Consider the following 17,374-nt stretch of genomic DNA (forward strand, 5'->3'; position numbering starts at 1 on the left):
TGTTAAATAAGTGAGAAAAGGAGTGAAAATACAAATGTTGAAATAAATGAAGGTGAAGCATCAGGAAGTAAAAATGGATTACACCATACCTTGTTCATAACCTGAGCGTTGGCTTTAGCCAGAACCATCGGCATGTCCTCAGTGGTGAGCTTGAATTTGAAGTTGCTCGGGTGCTGACGATATGGTTTCTCACTCAGGGCCTCGCCGGCTTTCTTCGCCTTCTCAACATCCAGTGAGCCTATTGGTACCCAACCGGTACCCTGCATCATCTTCAAATCCTCCTTGTACACAGCCTGGGTCATAAAAAAGTGATAATTGTGATTAAAAAAAATATTTGCAAAATGCAAAAATGTAAATTTTAAACCATATTCACTTTCCACACAGTAAATGTAATGAGTCACACTTACATCACTCTGTATATCATATGCATGCCTGGCCTGGACCACGTCATTGGAGTCGGGCAGACAAGTCCAGTTGTGCAGGCGAGTGATATAGTTGGCATGGTTGACTTGGATCTGGTTCTTCTTGGCCAGTTCAAAGGCAATCATGTCCACTGGTAGATGGAACTTGGTCTTGGACTTGTTGAAGTCCTTCTTGTACAGAGCATCACTGGCAATTCTGGCTGAGTTCAGAGCCAGCATGAGCAGAGGGTCGTCCTGGATGCTGCGTGCTCCGATGTGGTGACCGACCTGCTTGCGGTATCCTGTCTTGTACTTGTACTATAAATTAAATTAAATAAGTGAATAATAACATTGCTAATTTATCTAGTATTATAAAATAAGAAGTTGCAATACGTATTAAGATCATCCATTTGACAAATTTATGACTAATGCAAAGAGCAGAAATTGAACTACGTACATCACTGGCAATATCCCTGGAGGCCTTCGCAGCAATAATGGAAATCGCATCATTCCGTAAGTCATATCCCTTCTTCTTGGCCTCTTCATATGCCTGCTTGTACTTGCTCTGCACAAAAAGAAGCAACATGTCTTAAGTCGTCTTGTCTAGGATATATTGAGGTATGCTGTTTCAGAAAATATGACAGCAACTTCTTGATTATGTTCAGAAGGACTCACCTCACTGTAGATGATCTTGTTGGCTTTGGCCAGGACAACATCCATCGCATCAGGCATGACATGGATGGAGGTCTTGTCTTTCTCCCAGGCTTGTATGTAAGCTGACTGTAAAGTTATTAATTTAACTTGTTTAGATATTATTGTAAAAGGGCATTTAGAACATTTATGAACTGAACTAACATTGAAATCAGCACACAGCTTGGCAACATAGCACTGCCTGTATATAAAGCCAGATCCCAGTTGAAAAACAGCATATACATTACCATCATTGTTTGCAGATATCATATAAAATAATCAATAAATATCAAAATCCACCTTAAAAAATGTCTCAATTTCAAATTATTCAATGTTTTCACCCTTTTTATGTTGTTAAATAAGTGAGAAAAGGAGTGAAAATACAAATGTTGAAATAAATGAAGGTGAAGCATCAGGAAGTAAAAATGGATTACACCATACCTTGTTCATAACCTGAGCGTTGGCTTTAGCCAGAACCATCGGCATGTCCTCAGTGGTGAGCTTGAATTTGAAGTTGCTCGGGTGCTGACGATATGGTTTCTCACTCAGGGCCTCGCCGGCTTTCTTCGCCTTCTCAACATCCAGTGAGCCTATTGGTACCCAACCGGTACCCTGCAACATCTTCAAATCCTCCTTGTACACAGCCTGGACAAAACACAGCATTTTTCATGGTGAAATTATAATAATTGTAATTATAATAAAAGTAAGGACTCATACTTACATCACTCTGCAAGTTGTAGGCATGCCTGGCCTGGACCACGTCATTGGAGTCGGGCAGACAAGTCCAGTTGTGCAGGCGAGTGATATAGTTGGCATGGTTGACTTGGATCTGGTTCTTCTTGGCCAGTTCAAAGGCAATCATGTCCACTGGTAGATGGAACTTGGTCTTGGACTTGTTGAAGTCCTTCTTGTACAGAGCATCACTGGCAATCCTGGCTGAGTTCAGAGCCAGCATGAGCAGAGGGTCGTCCTGGATGCTGCGTGCTCCGATGTGGTGACCGACCTGCTTGCGGTATCCTGTCTTGTACTTGTACTATAAATTAAGTTAAATAAGTGAATAATAACATTGCAAAATTTTTGAGTTTTATAAAATAAATAGTTGCAATAAGTATTAAGATCATCCCTTTGACAAATTTATGACTAATGCAAAGAGCAGAAATTGAACTACGTACATCACTGGCAATATCCCTGGAGGCCTTCGCAGCAATAATGGAAATCGCATCATTCCGTAAGTCATATCCCTTCTTCTTGGCCTCTTCATATGCCTGCTTGTACTTGCTCTGCACAAAAAGAAGCAACATGTCTTAAGTCGTCTTGTCTAGGATATATTGAGGTATGCTGTTTCAGAAAATATGACAGCAACTTCTTGATTATGTTCAGAAGGACTCACCTCACTGTAGATGATCTTGTTGGCTTTGGCCAGGACAACATCCATCGCATCAGGCATGACATGGATGGAGGTCTTGTCTTTCTCCCAGGCTTGTATGTAAGCTGACTGTAAAGTTATTAATTTAACTTGTTTAGATATTATTGTAAAAGGGCATTTAGAACATTTATGGATTGAACTAACATTGAAATCAGCACACAGCTTGGCAACATAGCACTGCCTGTATATAAAGCCAGATCCCAGTTGAAAAACAGCATATACATTACCATCATTGTTTGCAGATATCATATAAAATAATCAATAAATATCTAAATCCACCTTAAAAAATGTCTCAATTTCAAATTATTCAATGTTTTCACCCTTTTTATGTTGTTAAATAAGTGAGAAAAGGAGTGAAAATACAAATGTTGAAATAAATGAAGGTGAAGCATCAGGAAGTAAAAATGGATTACACCATACCTTGTTCACAACCTGAGCGTTGGCTTTAGCCAGAACCATCGGCATGTCCTCAGTGGTGAGCTTGAATTTGAAGTTGCTCGGGTGCTGACGATATGGTTTCTCACTCAGGGCCTCGCCGGCTTTCTTCGCCTTCTCAACATCCAGTGAGCCTATTGGTACCCAACCGGTACCCTGCAACATCTTCAAATCCTCCTTGTACACAGCCTGGACAAAACACAGCATTTTTCATGGTGAAATTATAATAATTGTAATTATAATAAAAGTAAGGACTCATACTTACATCACTCTGCAAGTTGTAGGCATGCCTGGCCTGGACCACGTCATTGGAGTCGGGCAGACAAGTCCAGTTGTGCAGGCGAGTGATGTAGTTGGCATGGTTGACTTGGATCTGGTTCTTCTTGGCCAGTTCAAAGGCAATCATGTCCACTGGTAGATGGAACTTGGTCTTGGACTTGTTGAAGTCCTTCTTGTACAGAGCATCACTGGCAATCCTGGCTGAGTTCAGAGCCAGCATGAGCAGAGGGTCGTCCTGGATGCTGCGTGCTCCGATGTGGTGACCGACCTGCTTGCGGTATCCTGTCTTGTACTTGTACTAAAGAAAGTGTTAGTTTTAGTCAGACTTCTGATCAACACTCACAAAATGTAGTGCAGAAATACACACAGAAACTTACATCACTAGCAATAACAGTGGAGGCTTTAGCTGCCTGAACTGAAATGGCATCACCACGGAGATTATGGCCCTTCTTCTTTGAGAGCTCATTATCCAGTTTGTAGCGTTTCTGAGAAATGGGAGAGAAGAAAAGTACAATTTTACAAAGGAAACCATTTCTACTGGTGAATAAAAATTTACAGCAACCTGAGTTAATGCTATAGTTACTGGTTTAACAAAATCCATAGATTTTATCCAAGCAAATAAGGAAAATTAGATTTAGCTGCAAAAATGTATCCAGTGATATGCAAGCAATACATCGTACCTCACTGTAGTTTTTCTTGTTTTCTCTTGCCAGAACAATATCCATTGCATCTGGCATTATGTGGATCGTAGTCTTGTCATTATCCCAGGCTTTGGTGTATGATTGCTAAAAGCAAAAATGTAGATGATTGTTGAATTTGTGGGGAAAAAAAAAAACCCCATCAAGAAACATATACGTATAAATACAGTATGTATAGTTATATTTATTTTAAGCCCAGCCTATTACCTTATCCATAATGCGGTTGTTGGCTGTGGCAAGAGTCAGGTCCATTGACTGCATGTCCTTGGTGAATTTGAAGTTGCTGGGATGCTGACGGTACATTTTCTCATTTAAAGCATTTCCTGCTGTTTTTGCTTTCTCAACATCCAAGGAACCAATAGGAATCCAACCAGTTCCTTTCATGTAGAGGTCATACTCTTTCTTGTACTGGTTCTGAAGTTGGATATCAGTAGAAGAAGAACTTATTTATCAGTGTATCATAGTTACAGCAATTCCATATTTAACAAATAAACACAACCGAAAGAATATGTTCTGCTTACATCACTGGCGATGAACTGCATGTTACGAGCCAGTTCGAGGTTCATGGCATCTGGAAGCACAGTGTAGTGGGGGATGAGCTTTTTGTATCCCGTCATAGTTTGAGCAGCAGATGCCTGCTTGGCGTGGACGAGACTCAGCATGTCCACTGGGGAGTGATACTTCAGCTTGGACTTCTGGTAGTCCTTCTTGTACAGCTTGTCACTCTGGATTTTGGCCACCTCCATGTAGTGAACCAGCAGAGGATCGTCCTGGAGGCTGCGGAAGCCAACATGGTGGCCTCTTGCCTTCTCGTATGCCAACTTGTACTTGTACTGTGACAGCAAATATAAATCTTGTCATTCGCAGATACTTAGTGGCTTAAAAAGCAACGTTTTTGACAACTTACATTACTGGCAATAGTGGTACCAGACTTTGCAGCCAGAATAGAGATGGCATCTGGTTTGAGGTTGTAGCCCTTATTGGCCATCTCTACAACACCTGCTTTGTAAAGTTTCTACGAAAAAGTGAAAGAGAAGAGTTTTCACAAGCCATGTGCAGTATGAACCATAGCAAGAAAATAATTTATTAGTTTCTAATGATTCTGCTTACATTGCTCATGTTGAGGGCATTAGCCTTAGCAAGGACGATCTCAGGAGCATCTGGCATCACATGGACGGTGAGTTTGTCTTTGTCCCAGGCTGCAGTGTATGCTTTCTGTAAAAGAAGACATCCGCAAAACAAGTAGTTGTTTTGAATAGTGTTATAGTATCATTCTTGTGGCTTGAAGAGCACATTTAAAAGAGCTGTCACCTTGTTCATGATCTGGTTGTTGGCAGTAGCCAGAACTACATCCATGGAGTCCATCAGCTTGCTGAACTTTAAATTGGACGGATGAGTGCGATATTTGTGCTCACTCAGAATTTGACCGCCAACTTTAGCAGTCTCGACTGAAAGTGAACCAATTGGGACCCATCCAGTACCTCTGACATAGTTATTCCATTCAGACTTGTAGTTCCACTGAAAGGGGAAGTGAGATGTCATGGATCAGGGAGTTGTGCAACAGTTACTTACTGTTATCTGCTCTTAAAACTCAACTGCTAGGATGACACAGGTAAAACTTACATCACTAGACTGCTCATTCATGGTACGTGCAAGCTGTAGGTTCATGGCATCAGGGAGGAGAGAATTAGTGTGCTGGATCTGTCTGTATCCCGTCATAGTTTGAGCAGCAGAGGCCTGCTTGGCGTGGACGAGACTCAGCATGTCCACTGGGGAGTGATACTTCAGCTTGGACTTCTGGTAGTCCTTCTTGTACAGCTTGTCACTCTGGATTTTGGCCACCTCCATGTAGTGAACCAGCAGAGGATCGTCCTTGAGGCTGCGGAAGCCAACATGGTGGCCTCTTGCCTTCTCATATGCCAACTTGTACTTGTACTGTAATAACAGATAAATAACCCTTACTCTAAATGACTTTTACTAGGACACAAACTTCTTCATTTTGAACAGGAATTTATTACTAACTTACATTACTAGCAATAGTGGTACCAGACTTTGCAGCCAGAATTGGGATGGCATCAGCTTTGAGGTTGTAGCCCTTATTGGCCATCTCCACAACACCAGCTTTGTAAAGTTTCTGTAAGAAAACATGCAAATGACCATTATTACATATATCTATATGTAGTAAACAATAATACAAATATTGAATATTTATTTTAATGCTTCATAATGTAATGAAATAACTCACATTGCTCATGTTAAGAGCATTAGCCTTGGCCAACACAATCTCAGGAGCATCTGGCATGACGTGGACGGTCAGTTTGTCCTTTTCCCAAGCTGAAGTGTATGCTTTCTGTGAATAGGGAGAAAACAAACAAACACACGAATTACCACATGTTTCAAAATTTAGCATTTATATTTTGTCACACTGTACACCTGAATATACCACACCTTGTTCATGATCTGGTTGTTGGCAGTAGCCAGAACCAGGTCCATGGAGTCCATCAGTTTGCTGAACTTCAGTGTTGATGGATGGGTGCGATACTTCTGCTCACTCTGAATGTCACCACCAACTTTAGCTGTTTCCACACCAATTGAGCCAATAGGTACCCAACCGGTTCCTCTGACATAGTTGTTCCAATCAAATTTGTAATTCACCTGACAAGCAAAGCAATAATTATTATTACACACCAGGTTTCAAGTTGAAGCTCATCTGGGAATTACGTCTAATTTAGTTCCATTTCAAAGATGGTTCTGATCCAGAAATAACACATGCATGTCACTACAACTCACATCACTTGACTGGGCATTCATGTTTCGGCACAGCTGCAGGTGCATGCTGTCAGGAAGAACCATGTAGCTGTGAGGGACCTTCCTGTAGCCAGTATATGTCTGAACAGCAGAAGCCTGCTTGGCGTGGACGACACTCAGCATGTCCACTGGGGTGTGGTACTTCAGCTTGGCCTTGTGGTAGTCCTTCTTGTAGTTTTTGTCGCTTTGCATCTTGGCTACTTCCATGTAGTGGACCAACAAAGGATCATCTTGTAGGCTGCGGAAGCCAACATGGTGGCCCTTGGCCTTCTCATAGTCCTTCTTATATTGGACCTAAACAAAAAAAGGAAAAGAGGTAGCTGTTTGATGCCAATGATGGTAGGGGCAGATTGGCATTTTTTGTTAACCTCTTCATTACAAGTGAACGCTAATAAAGTGTACAACTCTATTGCTGGCGACCCAGTGGTAATGAAGAGGTATATATATATATATATATATATATATATATATATATATATATATATATATATATATATATATATATATATATATATATATATATATATATATATATGCCTCTTCATTATATAAACTCATATATATTCGTATATATATAAACAGTACATATACTGTATATACATATGAATGTACATATATACAGATCTATTACATACGTTGCTGGCAATATGTCTGCCTTGCTTTGCGTGCAGAATAGAGATAGCATCAGGCTTCATGTTGTATCCCTTGGCAATGTCTTCCAGCCATTTGTGCTTGTAGTGACTCTGTATATATAAAAACAAACAACACAGCATTACCATACTTTTTTGTCAAAAAATAATTAACATGAACACATATTCATATATTTAACTTGCACATGTGGTGATTAAACATTAAAATATTCAATTACATAATCCATGCCCTTACCTCACTCATGGTCTGTGCATTGAATTTAGCCTGGAGGAACTCTGGACTGTCAGATGGCAGATTATAAGTGTGCATGAATTTCTCACCAGAAGCTTTGTAGGCAGTCTAGAGGCGAAAGGGAAAGTTCATCACAAAAACAAAGTAGAAGATAAGATTTGGCCTGAATATACATATATATGACAATATATTTAAGGATGAAAGAAATATCAAATAGAGAGGATATGTTTACTTGGTTCATGATCTTTGTGTTGGACATAGCCAGGACCATGTTCATGGCATCTGTCTTGCTTGTATATTTGAAAGTACTGGGATGCTGGCGGTAGCCCCTTTCATTCAAAGCATTTGAGGCCGCTTTGGCTTTCTCAACATCCACAGAACCAATGGGCACCCATCCTACGCCTTTGCAGTAGTTGTTGTAATCTGATTTATAGACATTCTGTAGGGATACAGTAAACAAAATAACATGTATATTAACATGTTATGCATTCTACTGTGCCATTATATTTTACTAACATATGAACAAAAAGAGAAAAACATACATCACTCTGAATGGTCATCATGCTGCGGCACAGATGCAGGTGCATGTTGTCTGGAAGGAGGAAGAAGCTGTGAGGGACCTTCCTGTATCCAGCCATAGTCTGCACGGAAGATGCATGCTTGGCGTGGACGACACTCAGCATGTCCACTGGGGTGTGGTACTTCAGCTTGGCCTTGTGGTAGTCCTTCTTGTAGTATTTGTCGCTTTGCATCTTGGCTACTTCTATGTAGTGGACCAACAGAGGATCATCCTTAAGGCTGCGGAAGCCAACATGGTGGCCCTTGGCCTTTTCATAAGCCAGCTTATACTTGTACTGTAAAAAAAAAAAAAAAAAAAAAGTATTATGAAAAGCATCATTTAATGTTTGTTTACTTTATTTCAATTATATTAGTACAACCACTGCTTACATTACTGGCAATGTCTCTTGAGGATTTTGCAGCAATGATGGGGATGGCATCTTCCTTCATGTGATGTCCTTTGAGGATATCTTGACGATGAGAGTGAGTGTAGTAATTCTAAATGAAAGTAAATGAATTAATTCACACACATATCAATCCTTTACTAACTGTATTTGTTTATAAACCTGAAAGTAAGTAACTAACCTGGCTGATGTTGACAGCATTGTATCTGGCTTGCATCAGTTCTGGAGCATCAGGTGGAAGATGATAGGTGTGCATGAATTTCTCTCCACTGGCTTTATATTCTTTCTGCATGGTTACAAGAAGGAGATCGAGTTATGCCTGTTCTGAAAGGATGATCCGTTTTAATTAACCTAAATCAAAGTTTTTGTCATTTTTCTAGTCCTCACCATATTCATTATCTTGGCATTGGCCTTGGCCAGTTCCATGTTCATGGAGTCAGTGACGCTGGTGAATTTGATTGTGGAAGGATGCTGCCGATAGTTTTTCTCATCAAGGGCCTTTGCTGCTGTCTTGGCTTTTTCCACATCAATAGAACCAATCGGGACCCAGCCGACTCCCTTTACTGAGGTCTCATAATCCAGTTTGTAGTTGTACTGGAAAACAAGGATTACTAAAGAATTATCACCCGATTTGTAAGTACTGTTTGTACAAATACTTTCATGATGTACCCATTATTAAAAAGGGTTCATTTAAACTTACATCACTGGAATTGTAGTTCATTGAGCGAGCAAGTACAAGATTCATGGCGTCGGGCAGAATACAGTAACTATGGTGATGCTGCTTGTAGCCAGTGAAGGTCTGCACTTTTGTAGCATGTTTGGCCTGAACCAAGCTCAACATGTCCACTGGAGAGTGAAACTTCAGCTTGGCTTTGTGGTAGTCCTTCTTGTACAGTTTGTCACTCTGCATTCTGGCCACTGCCATGTAGTGAACCAGTAAAGGATCATCCTGGAGGCTGCGGAAGCCAACGTGGTGACCTTTAGCCTTTTCATAGGCCTTTTTGTACTGGACCTAGTAGAGAAGGCACACATAGGATTCTTATTATCTGGAATTCAATGAGTTTTAACTGTCATGTGAAGCAGCACGAGGCTGAGTAAACATGGACAGTGAGGATGCATCTCCATCACAAAGAAAAGATAACTCAGACTTACGTCACTGGCAGCGTGTCTGGCAGCTTTAGCAGCAAGAACAGAGACAGCATCAGGCTTCAGGTCATAACCTTTAGCAATCATCTCATGCCAGGCAAGCTTGTAGTAGTTCTGAAATCACAGTTTAAAGACACAAACAACAAAAAACATGGAAATTTATTATACCACAAATGCACGCCTTTGCGAAGAGAAAGAATCAGTGAACGCTATGGCGAGTTAGAAGAAAACATTTGATTTAATTTCTCATTGTCTGCTTTTATGCATCACCTGGCTGACATTGTAGGCATTGCACCTGGCCTGGAGGAACTCGGGCACATCAGGAGGCAGAGAGTACTTCTGATGGATCTCCTCTAGACCCCTCTTATAGAACCGCTATGAGGAAAGCCAAAGAAGACGAAATCACAAACACATTTTCATACAGCTCAACATCACTGAAGGTGAAGTTGATGGTAAACTCACATCACTTCTCTGAAGCTGGTTGACTTTGGCCTGCAGCATCACGGGGTGGTCATCAATGGATGTAAAGGGGATTGTGTCTGGGGGCTGTCTGTATTTTTTCTGATGGAAGCAAGGAAAAGAACGCATGCAGTCAAACATCTCAGCAGCCTTCAAATATAACGTTATTAATTCGATAAAAAGACTTTTAAGGGAAGGCAAGAGGACTAATTATTAAATGGTAACTAATACAATCCATTTATAAACATACCTCATTAAGGATCTCACCAGCTTTCTTGGCCTTTTCTACCTCCATGGAGCCAAAGGTGACCCATGGTGAACCTTTAGTGTTGGCATTGTAGTCAGACTTGTACTCATTCTTTGAAGGAGAAAAGCATATGGAGAGTGTATGCTCAGTTATAAAAATTAGCATGGAGTGTGGTTTTCTGTAATGATTGCACACAAAATTTAAGTTGCCTGGACTGTACTCACATCACTCTGGATGATATTAGCTCTCTTAGCCAGATCCAGCAGCACACTGTCATAAGGAAGGAAGTAGTTGGGGTTGATCTTTCTGTACCCAGCCATACTCGCAATTGCCTGGGATTTCTTGGCCAATGTGACTGAAATCATATCCAGGGGTGTATGGTACTTGGTCTTTATTTTCTCATAGTTCTTCTTATACTCACGCTGTGGAGATATCATTGAGATATAGTTCAAGCGTGCCCTCCCCTCTGCTGTGATAAATATGAAGGATAAAGCAACTGATTTTGAGCTAGCAGCTTACATCACTTTGGATTTTGGCCACATGGACGGAGTGCAAGATCTTAGGATCGTCATTAATGCTGAGAGCGCCAACCATCTGTCCCTTGTTCTTCTCATACTCCTTTTTATACCTGACCTGCAGAGAGGTGGAAAAGTTTTAATTAGATTAAATTGGGGAGGAAAAAAAAAAGCTAAATATTCCACATAAAAACAAAAAGCTGGAGGAGTTATTAAATCTTTCAAGGCTGGCTGATATTGTTGCACACTTACATCACTGGCAATGTTTGTGTGAGCACGAGCAGCAAGGATTGATATGGCATCCCCCTTGACTTCAAACTTCTTCGCTTTAGACTTCTCCCAGTCGTACTTATAACAATTCTGCAGGGAGAAAATGATGCTGCTTAAGTACCTGAAAAGTGACTATAAATAAAAAACACATGCGCATAAATGTTCGAGACAGACAGTAACCAGTACGTACGTCACTCAGGTTAAAAGCGTTAACTCTGGACTGGATGAAGAAGGGATAATCTGGGGGTAGACTGCATTTGAACTTTGTTTCTTCATACTTTGCCTTGTAGTTTAACTGCAAAGAAAACAAAAGAAAAAAAACAGAACTTCCATTACTTTCAGGTGGTGTGCTGTTTGATTTCCTGACATTGGAGGGCAGCAGTGCATTGGCTGGAAATTCTGACTTATCCTTTCTCTGCTTCCTAAGGCCCTCACTGATCACAGGGTTTATTCTGGGCCAACTGAATGCTTGTTTCTATTTATACCGCGGAGAAATGGTTCTCCAGTTTCCATGGAGCCCATAGAAAGACAGCTGGGCTGCACGGATGATTGGGCACATTTACCAGTGATCTGCATTTCTAGGAGAATTTGATCGAAAGGATTAATTGATGATTGTGACAATTTCAGTCAACAAATGGCCAAAACAAAATATAATTACATTATAAAGAAGCAGATATAAATCAGTCATAATAAACCAATAACAGATATATTGTCGAGGTATTATTACATCATATTACAACGTTGTAATGCACTAGTTTAAATCATAATGCATGTCAATACATATGAGTGGAAAGGTGGTCCAAAAAGTGAAACATACGTCACTTAGCTGTTTGGCGTTGATTTGGGCCTGAACGAGGACTGGTGAATCTGCGACTTGTGTAAATTTCACAGTGTCTGGATGATGCCGGTAAACTTTCTAAAAATAATAAAATAGAAGAAAAAAAAAAAGTGTCACACATATAAGTATGCAAAATTAACAGTGCATCTTTCAGCAAGAAGATTTTTTTTATTTTTTTTTTTTTTATTTTGAATTTTAAAAAAGGACTTTTAAAAGAACAAATATTAGTTACAACAAACAACAAATAAAATAGGCTTCTTAAGTTCGAAAAGGGTTTTGGAAGAAGTTGGGCACTTATTTAGTCTGAAACCCCCTTATCAATGACACCGTAAAATTTTAGTAATACACATTAAATTCCATAACAATAAAACTTAAACAGTACACAGTTGTATACACACAATAAATCACAGAATTCAACATACATTGCTTTCAAAAAATAACCTTATTTGCCTCATAACTTTTAATTATCTCATCCTTCAGCAAGAAGATATTCGATTTAGCAATCACAACTTACATCTTTACACTGCTGAAGCTTCTTTGTTGCTTCATATTCAGGTGTAACCGTTTGAGGGAAGAAGCATCTGGTTTTAATGTCTTCATAATCGGCTTTATATATTTGCTGTGAAAAAAAGGGACTTTTTTTTAATAATACATGAAAAGGAAAATGAGAAAATAAAACCAATGATAGCGTACTGTGATTTACCTGATTCTTCATTTCCTCAACTTTCTGGCAGTGAAGCATATAGAGGTCTTCATAGCTGCCAATATAATGGCCCTTCACCTCATTTTCATACTTTTCTTTGTAACGAGCCTGAAGATATGACAGTAATTAAATGCATGCATTCATGAAAAATAAAAAATACCTTTTTTTTTTTTTATAAATGAGAACATGTGAGGTTTTTTTTTTTTTTTTTTACATCAGTAAACCGTTTGAGGACTGCATCCATCTGAAACTTTGGCGTATCACAGTAGTTGATGCTGGAACCCCTGGCTTTCTCGTAGCTGGCCTTATACACTTTCTGCAAAGAAGTGTATGAGAAAAAAAGAACACAAACAAACTGTCACTAATATAATAATCCACACTGAGACACTGGATCTTATCATTTAGGCTATTTATGCCCACTTCAGTTACTCAAGTGGTCACCTCAGTCTTTGATTAAGACTAACTCTAACATAGCTCAGCTATTCTGAGTTGAAAGAAAATAGCTATAATATTTTCTGTGAAATGTAAAACGACACCCACATCACTGAGGATGGTGCCAGCATATCTGAGCTGTCTCAGGAGCGGATTCTCTGTGGCAGGGAGCGTGTTGTAGTCGCACTGCGCTTTTGACTTCTCATATTCCTTCTTGTATTGGACCTGAACACAGAAACACATCAGTGTCAGTAAAAGAACTGTAAAAGGATGGTGAGGTTTATTCACATAGTTTAGGTAATGACATAAGAAGTGCATCTTTATTGTTTTCCAACGCGATGCAGGTTTGGTATGTGTGTGGATGTGTGGGTGGATATGAGGGATGCAGGAACTAAAAAGCCTTTTGAACGTTGTTCCTGTGTACTGTTGACACTATACACTGAATCCTTGCAGCAGCAGCAGTGATGCAGTATGTGCACAAAACAGGTTCTGCGTCAGTGTATTCAGGCTGTGGACTCACACATTGCCCTCTGAGACATGATTTATCTTTCTGATGTGTCTTGCACAAGACTTAGGTCCTGTAAAAGCTCTGAAACCTTTTGTGTATTTGAGCTTTTGCCTGCTTACCTCACTAGCAGCAATACGAGCCTTCTTGTTTGTGCTGTAAACGGGCGTGTCCGTTTGCATGAAATAAATTTGGTCTTTTGAATCCTCATAGCGTTGAGTGTATTTTCTCTGGAAAAAGAAAAACACAAAACAAAATATTCAGGTACATTCATGCACAACAATACAAACCTGAAAATTTGCCTGGTAGTTTGCACTTACATCGCTGAAGTTATCCATTGCCATCCTGGCGATGGCGACATCAAAGTAGGGTGTTTCACACCACTGACCCTTCACATTTTTATTGTAATCTTCCTTGTATTTAAGCTGTGGGGGAAAATAAAGAGAAATTGTAAGTAATGTTAGTAGAAAGCTTTTTTTCCTGTATAAGTAAATGACAATTTATCAATATCACCACATCAATGTACCTTTGAAATCAGTAAAATTGCAGTAATATGAACTTATTGTTAGCCTGTCCTTCCAGCTCAGTGTGGCCATTAATATTACACAGCAGGTGGTCATTTATTCCTTGATGCTTGGGGTTAGCTGGTGTCCGAGGGTCCTGTTTCTAAACAAGTCCACTCTCTAGGCTACCGTGTGACTTTTCAAAATGTAGTTTTGTTTTGGTTTTTTTTTAAGCCTGGTGAAGCTTGCCTCAACAAGGGAATTTATTACAATCTCTGAAGCCATGTACATACATACCTGGGTCTCTCACAAAACGAAGATAAGTTTCTACAATTTGGCCTGTCATTCACTGTCGTGGAATTTATCCGATGAGAAATAAATCTATAGATCAACTGTTTTCTGTTCAATTTATTGACCATGTATAGATGTACAGATTTACTGTACAGTGCAGATTTACGACATTAAAAATGATTCTGTCAAAAACCTTCAACCAAAGTGAAAATGCATGCAGACATATGTAACTGCGTTCCGAAACATCACTGCCTGTGACTAAAAAATCTGCGACCGGTGTTTACACTCAGAAATGGCACGGATGTTGTTAAATGTACCTAATAATCTGCTTATGCATTTAGCCGTGGACATATTTTTTTTTAAAGGACGAGGTGGTGTGGACGCGTTTTTTTTCGCTTTTACAAAAACCTGGCTGCGTGTTTAGATGGCCTAAAGGAGCATGTACGAACTAAGACGCTTGTAGGGAAAATTATTCTGTCATAACTAATGAACGCTTTGCAGGAAGTATTTTATTATGCTCTTATAAATGAGTAAAGAGAGAGTGCAGGACAACACTCGATGCACTGTTTCTGATTTTCTACTGCCTTCAGTAAATATTTATTCCTAAGTTTAACTGTTTAGCTAAAGCATCCTGGTAGCAGGATTAAAAAAAAGAGGGTTGGAAACATCAGCGTCTTTACCTACAGCAAGTTGTGTTTGTGTTCCACTTGAACAGTGTGCTTGTCAGTAAATTTGACTTACATCACTGCGCTGATGGGCCACTTTCTTAGCCAGCTCCACTTCAGGAGGATCAGGCAAGGATGTGTACTTGGCTTTGCGCTCATCATGACCCTTCTTATAGATGATCTGTAGGCGGAAAACACAGGAAGTGATTAAATTCATTGAGGAAGTTAACTCTTTAGCATCATTAAATACGCAGTCTGACTGTGATTTATCTACTTTTTAATGAAGTAGATAAATCACATAAATAAAAATGAGCTCAAGAAGAGGGAAAGGAAAAGGTTCATTTTATTGGTCTTTAAAGTTAAATGGAATAACTATTGATGATCGATCTGGCTCAATAGAAACAAATGGATTCTGGAAAAAAAAGGTGTTAAATGTCTTTCAAGTCAGTAATGTATAAAAGTGCATCCCACTCCAGACACAACTATGTTATGAAGCAGATAATTCACTGGAAGGATTTACCATTACATGTTACTTGTCCTATATTATATGTAAAGTTATAAATCAGTCAAATCATTTTTATATTCATGTAATACTGTGGAGATTTTTCTTTTTACAGCTTTAAAAAAAAGAAAAGAAAAACTAGCCACAAATAAATCTGTATTTACCTCATAATTATTGTCACATAAAGTGAATCCTGTGTATCACTGACATCGATAAATTTAAATAGACTGAACTGAAACGGTAAAATATGACACGCAACAACTCCTCAGTGCAGCATTTGCTTGGACATATTGTTAAAATGAATGGTAATACATACGGTAATGCCACATTGTCCAAAAGTCTCACTTACATTCAAAATCTGATTGATGCTACTCGATATATATATATATTTTTTTTTAGCTGATAAATGAGTATTTGTAATTCCTTCAGCTTACATCACTGAGGACCTCCTGAGCCTTGGCTACCCTGCGCAGCTCAGGGCTGTCGCTGTAAGGGTAGTACATGGTCTTGTCTTCATCCCAGGCCTCTGTGTAAAGTTTCTGTCAAGGACAGATGCACAGCTTACTTCCTTCATAACAAGTGTCTCAAAAAGATGCTATTTATATGAAATTATCAGGGGTTTTCTATTTTTGGGCATCAAATTTAAATGCATCGGACTTACTTTGCTGTAGTTAGCAGCATTCTTTACAGCCAGAACCAGCTCAGGAGCATCAGGAGGAAGCAGGTACCTGTCCTTCGTCTCATCCCACTTCTGTCTGTACAGGACCTGCGAGAGATTAACAACAACATTGATGGTAAACAGGCAGATTGAATGATTTGGTGATTTATTTCACAATGTTTCCATATCAATATATAGTAAGTGTAAATAATTTACCTTGCTGATCAGCTCTGACACACGCTTGACGTGGGCAATCTCTCTTGCTTCACCATCAAATAAGCTTGTTGTTCGGACCTTGTTTCCCTCCATGCGGTATTTAACCTGATGGTAATACATTTAAGTCAATGTTACTCTTAATTACAGTACGATCAAAGTTCATTTGAGAAAGGGAGTTTGAGTTTCCCATCATAATTTTGTTTATATTTACAGTCTGTTCTTCACATTCATGCTGACAGACTCATAAGTAATTTCATTTTCTTTAGGTCATTTCATAAAAATGGATGGAAAGCAGTCATTTTCCAATCCAGTACTCCTGCAACTCTTATCCTTAAACTGTGTGAGGACCAGCACCACAGTCCTCGGCATTACCTCACTAAGTTGCTCCTGGGCCTTCCTGATGCGGATAATTTCCGGGGTTTCGGTTGTGATGGCAGGAGGCGTTCCTCTGGACAAGTCATAAGCCTGGCGGTACTTATTCTGTCACAGACAACAGCGTTAGTCAAACTTACACAGAGAGAACAGAAGGTGAAAGGAAGACTTTATTAGGCTTTATTAGTTTACAAATCAAATAAACCTGAAATTGATTTCTTACATGGCTGAACTGCTCCAGCATCTTCTGGCTGTGGGCCAGGTATGGAGTCATGAACTTGGAAGTATCAACCTTCACCTTCTTCCTAACTCTCCTGGTGGGCAAGCCGGACTGGAAATGAATGGGTTTAGACCGTCAATAAAAAAATTAATAAGCTGAAAAAAGGAGAACTCACTACAGGAACCACAATGGAAGGAAACCAAAAGCTGCATCCACAAAGGTGAATGAAAGCATATTATATTGCATGAGGC

The 17,374-nt window shown here is 39.5% G+C and overlaps 1 protein-coding gene across 12 annotated transcripts in view; it reads right to left on the bottom strand.

Moving 5' to 3' along the window:
- The window catches only part of neb (nebulin), a 60,825-nt gene that overhangs the window by 38,452 nt on the left and 4,999 nt on the right, over positions 1-17,374 (bottom strand). For all 12 annotated transcript variants that reach the window (XM_079254002.1, XM_079254004.1, XM_079254003.1 and 9 more), the window contains 51 exons: positions 17,127-17,234; positions 16,904-17,011; positions 16,532-16,636; positions 16,319-16,423; positions 16,092-16,196; positions 15,232-15,336; positions 14,017-14,121; positions 13,819-13,926; positions 13,300-13,416; positions 12,974-13,075; positions 12,760-12,867; positions 12,571-12,675; positions 12,036-12,134; positions 11,409-11,513; positions 11,201-11,308; positions 10,953-11,066; positions 10,658-10,855; positions 10,437-10,544; positions 10,190-10,288; positions 9,998-10,102; positions 9,734-9,841; positions 9,282-9,593; positions 8,969-9,175; positions 8,763-8,867; positions 8,568-8,675; positions 8,162-8,473; positions 7,852-8,058; positions 7,623-7,727; positions 7,373-7,480; positions 6,720-7,031; positions 6,378-6,584; positions 6,175-6,279; positions 5,956-6,063; positions 5,553-5,864; positions 5,241-5,447; positions 5,040-5,144; positions 4,837-4,944; positions 4,451-4,762; positions 4,137-4,343; positions 3,912-4,016; positions 3,609-3,716; positions 3,218-3,529; positions 2,938-3,141; positions 2,482-2,586; positions 2,264-2,371; positions 1,813-2,124; positions 1,533-1,736; positions 1,077-1,181; positions 859-966; positions 408-719; positions 90-293 (listed from right to left, as the gene is read on the bottom strand). In XM_079254002.1, coding sequence (XP_079110128.1) covers positions 90-293; positions 408-719; positions 859-966; positions 1,077-1,181; positions 1,533-1,736; positions 1,813-2,124; positions 2,264-2,371; positions 2,482-2,586; positions 2,938-3,141; positions 3,218-3,529; positions 3,609-3,716; positions 3,912-4,016; positions 4,137-4,343; positions 4,451-4,762; positions 4,837-4,944; positions 5,040-5,144; positions 5,241-5,447; positions 5,553-5,864; positions 5,956-6,063; positions 6,175-6,279; positions 6,378-6,584; positions 6,720-7,031; positions 7,373-7,480; positions 7,623-7,727; positions 7,852-8,058; positions 8,162-8,473; positions 8,568-8,675; positions 8,763-8,867; positions 8,969-9,175; positions 9,282-9,593; positions 9,734-9,841; positions 9,998-10,102; positions 10,190-10,288; positions 10,437-10,544; positions 10,658-10,855; positions 10,953-11,066; positions 11,201-11,308; positions 11,409-11,513; positions 12,036-12,134; positions 12,571-12,675; positions 12,760-12,867; positions 12,974-13,075; positions 13,300-13,416; positions 13,819-13,926; positions 14,017-14,121; positions 15,232-15,336; positions 16,092-16,196; positions 16,319-16,423; positions 16,532-16,636; positions 16,904-17,011; positions 17,127-17,234 — 7,959 coding nt within the window. The remainder of the gene's footprint in view (positions 1-89; positions 294-407; positions 720-858; positions 967-1,076; positions 1,182-1,532; positions 1,737-1,812; positions 2,125-2,263; positions 2,372-2,481; positions 2,587-2,937; positions 3,142-3,217; positions 3,530-3,608; positions 3,717-3,911; positions 4,017-4,136; positions 4,344-4,450; positions 4,763-4,836; positions 4,945-5,039; positions 5,145-5,240; positions 5,448-5,552; positions 5,865-5,955; positions 6,064-6,174; positions 6,280-6,377; positions 6,585-6,719; positions 7,032-7,372; positions 7,481-7,622; positions 7,728-7,851; positions 8,059-8,161; positions 8,474-8,567; positions 8,676-8,762; positions 8,868-8,968; positions 9,176-9,281; positions 9,594-9,733; positions 9,842-9,997; positions 10,103-10,189; positions 10,289-10,436; positions 10,545-10,657; positions 10,856-10,952; positions 11,067-11,200; positions 11,309-11,408; positions 11,514-12,035; positions 12,135-12,570; positions 12,676-12,759; positions 12,868-12,973; positions 13,076-13,299; positions 13,417-13,818; positions 13,927-14,016; positions 14,122-15,231; positions 15,337-16,091; positions 16,197-16,318; positions 16,424-16,531; positions 16,637-16,903; positions 17,012-17,126; positions 17,235-17,374) is intronic.

Source organism: Telmatherina bonti (genome assembly GCF_933228915.1).
Source record: "Telmatherina bonti genome assembly, chromosome: 15".
NCBI lineage: Eukaryota > Metazoa > Chordata > Actinopteri > Atheriniformes > Telmatherinidae > Telmatherina > Telmatherina bonti.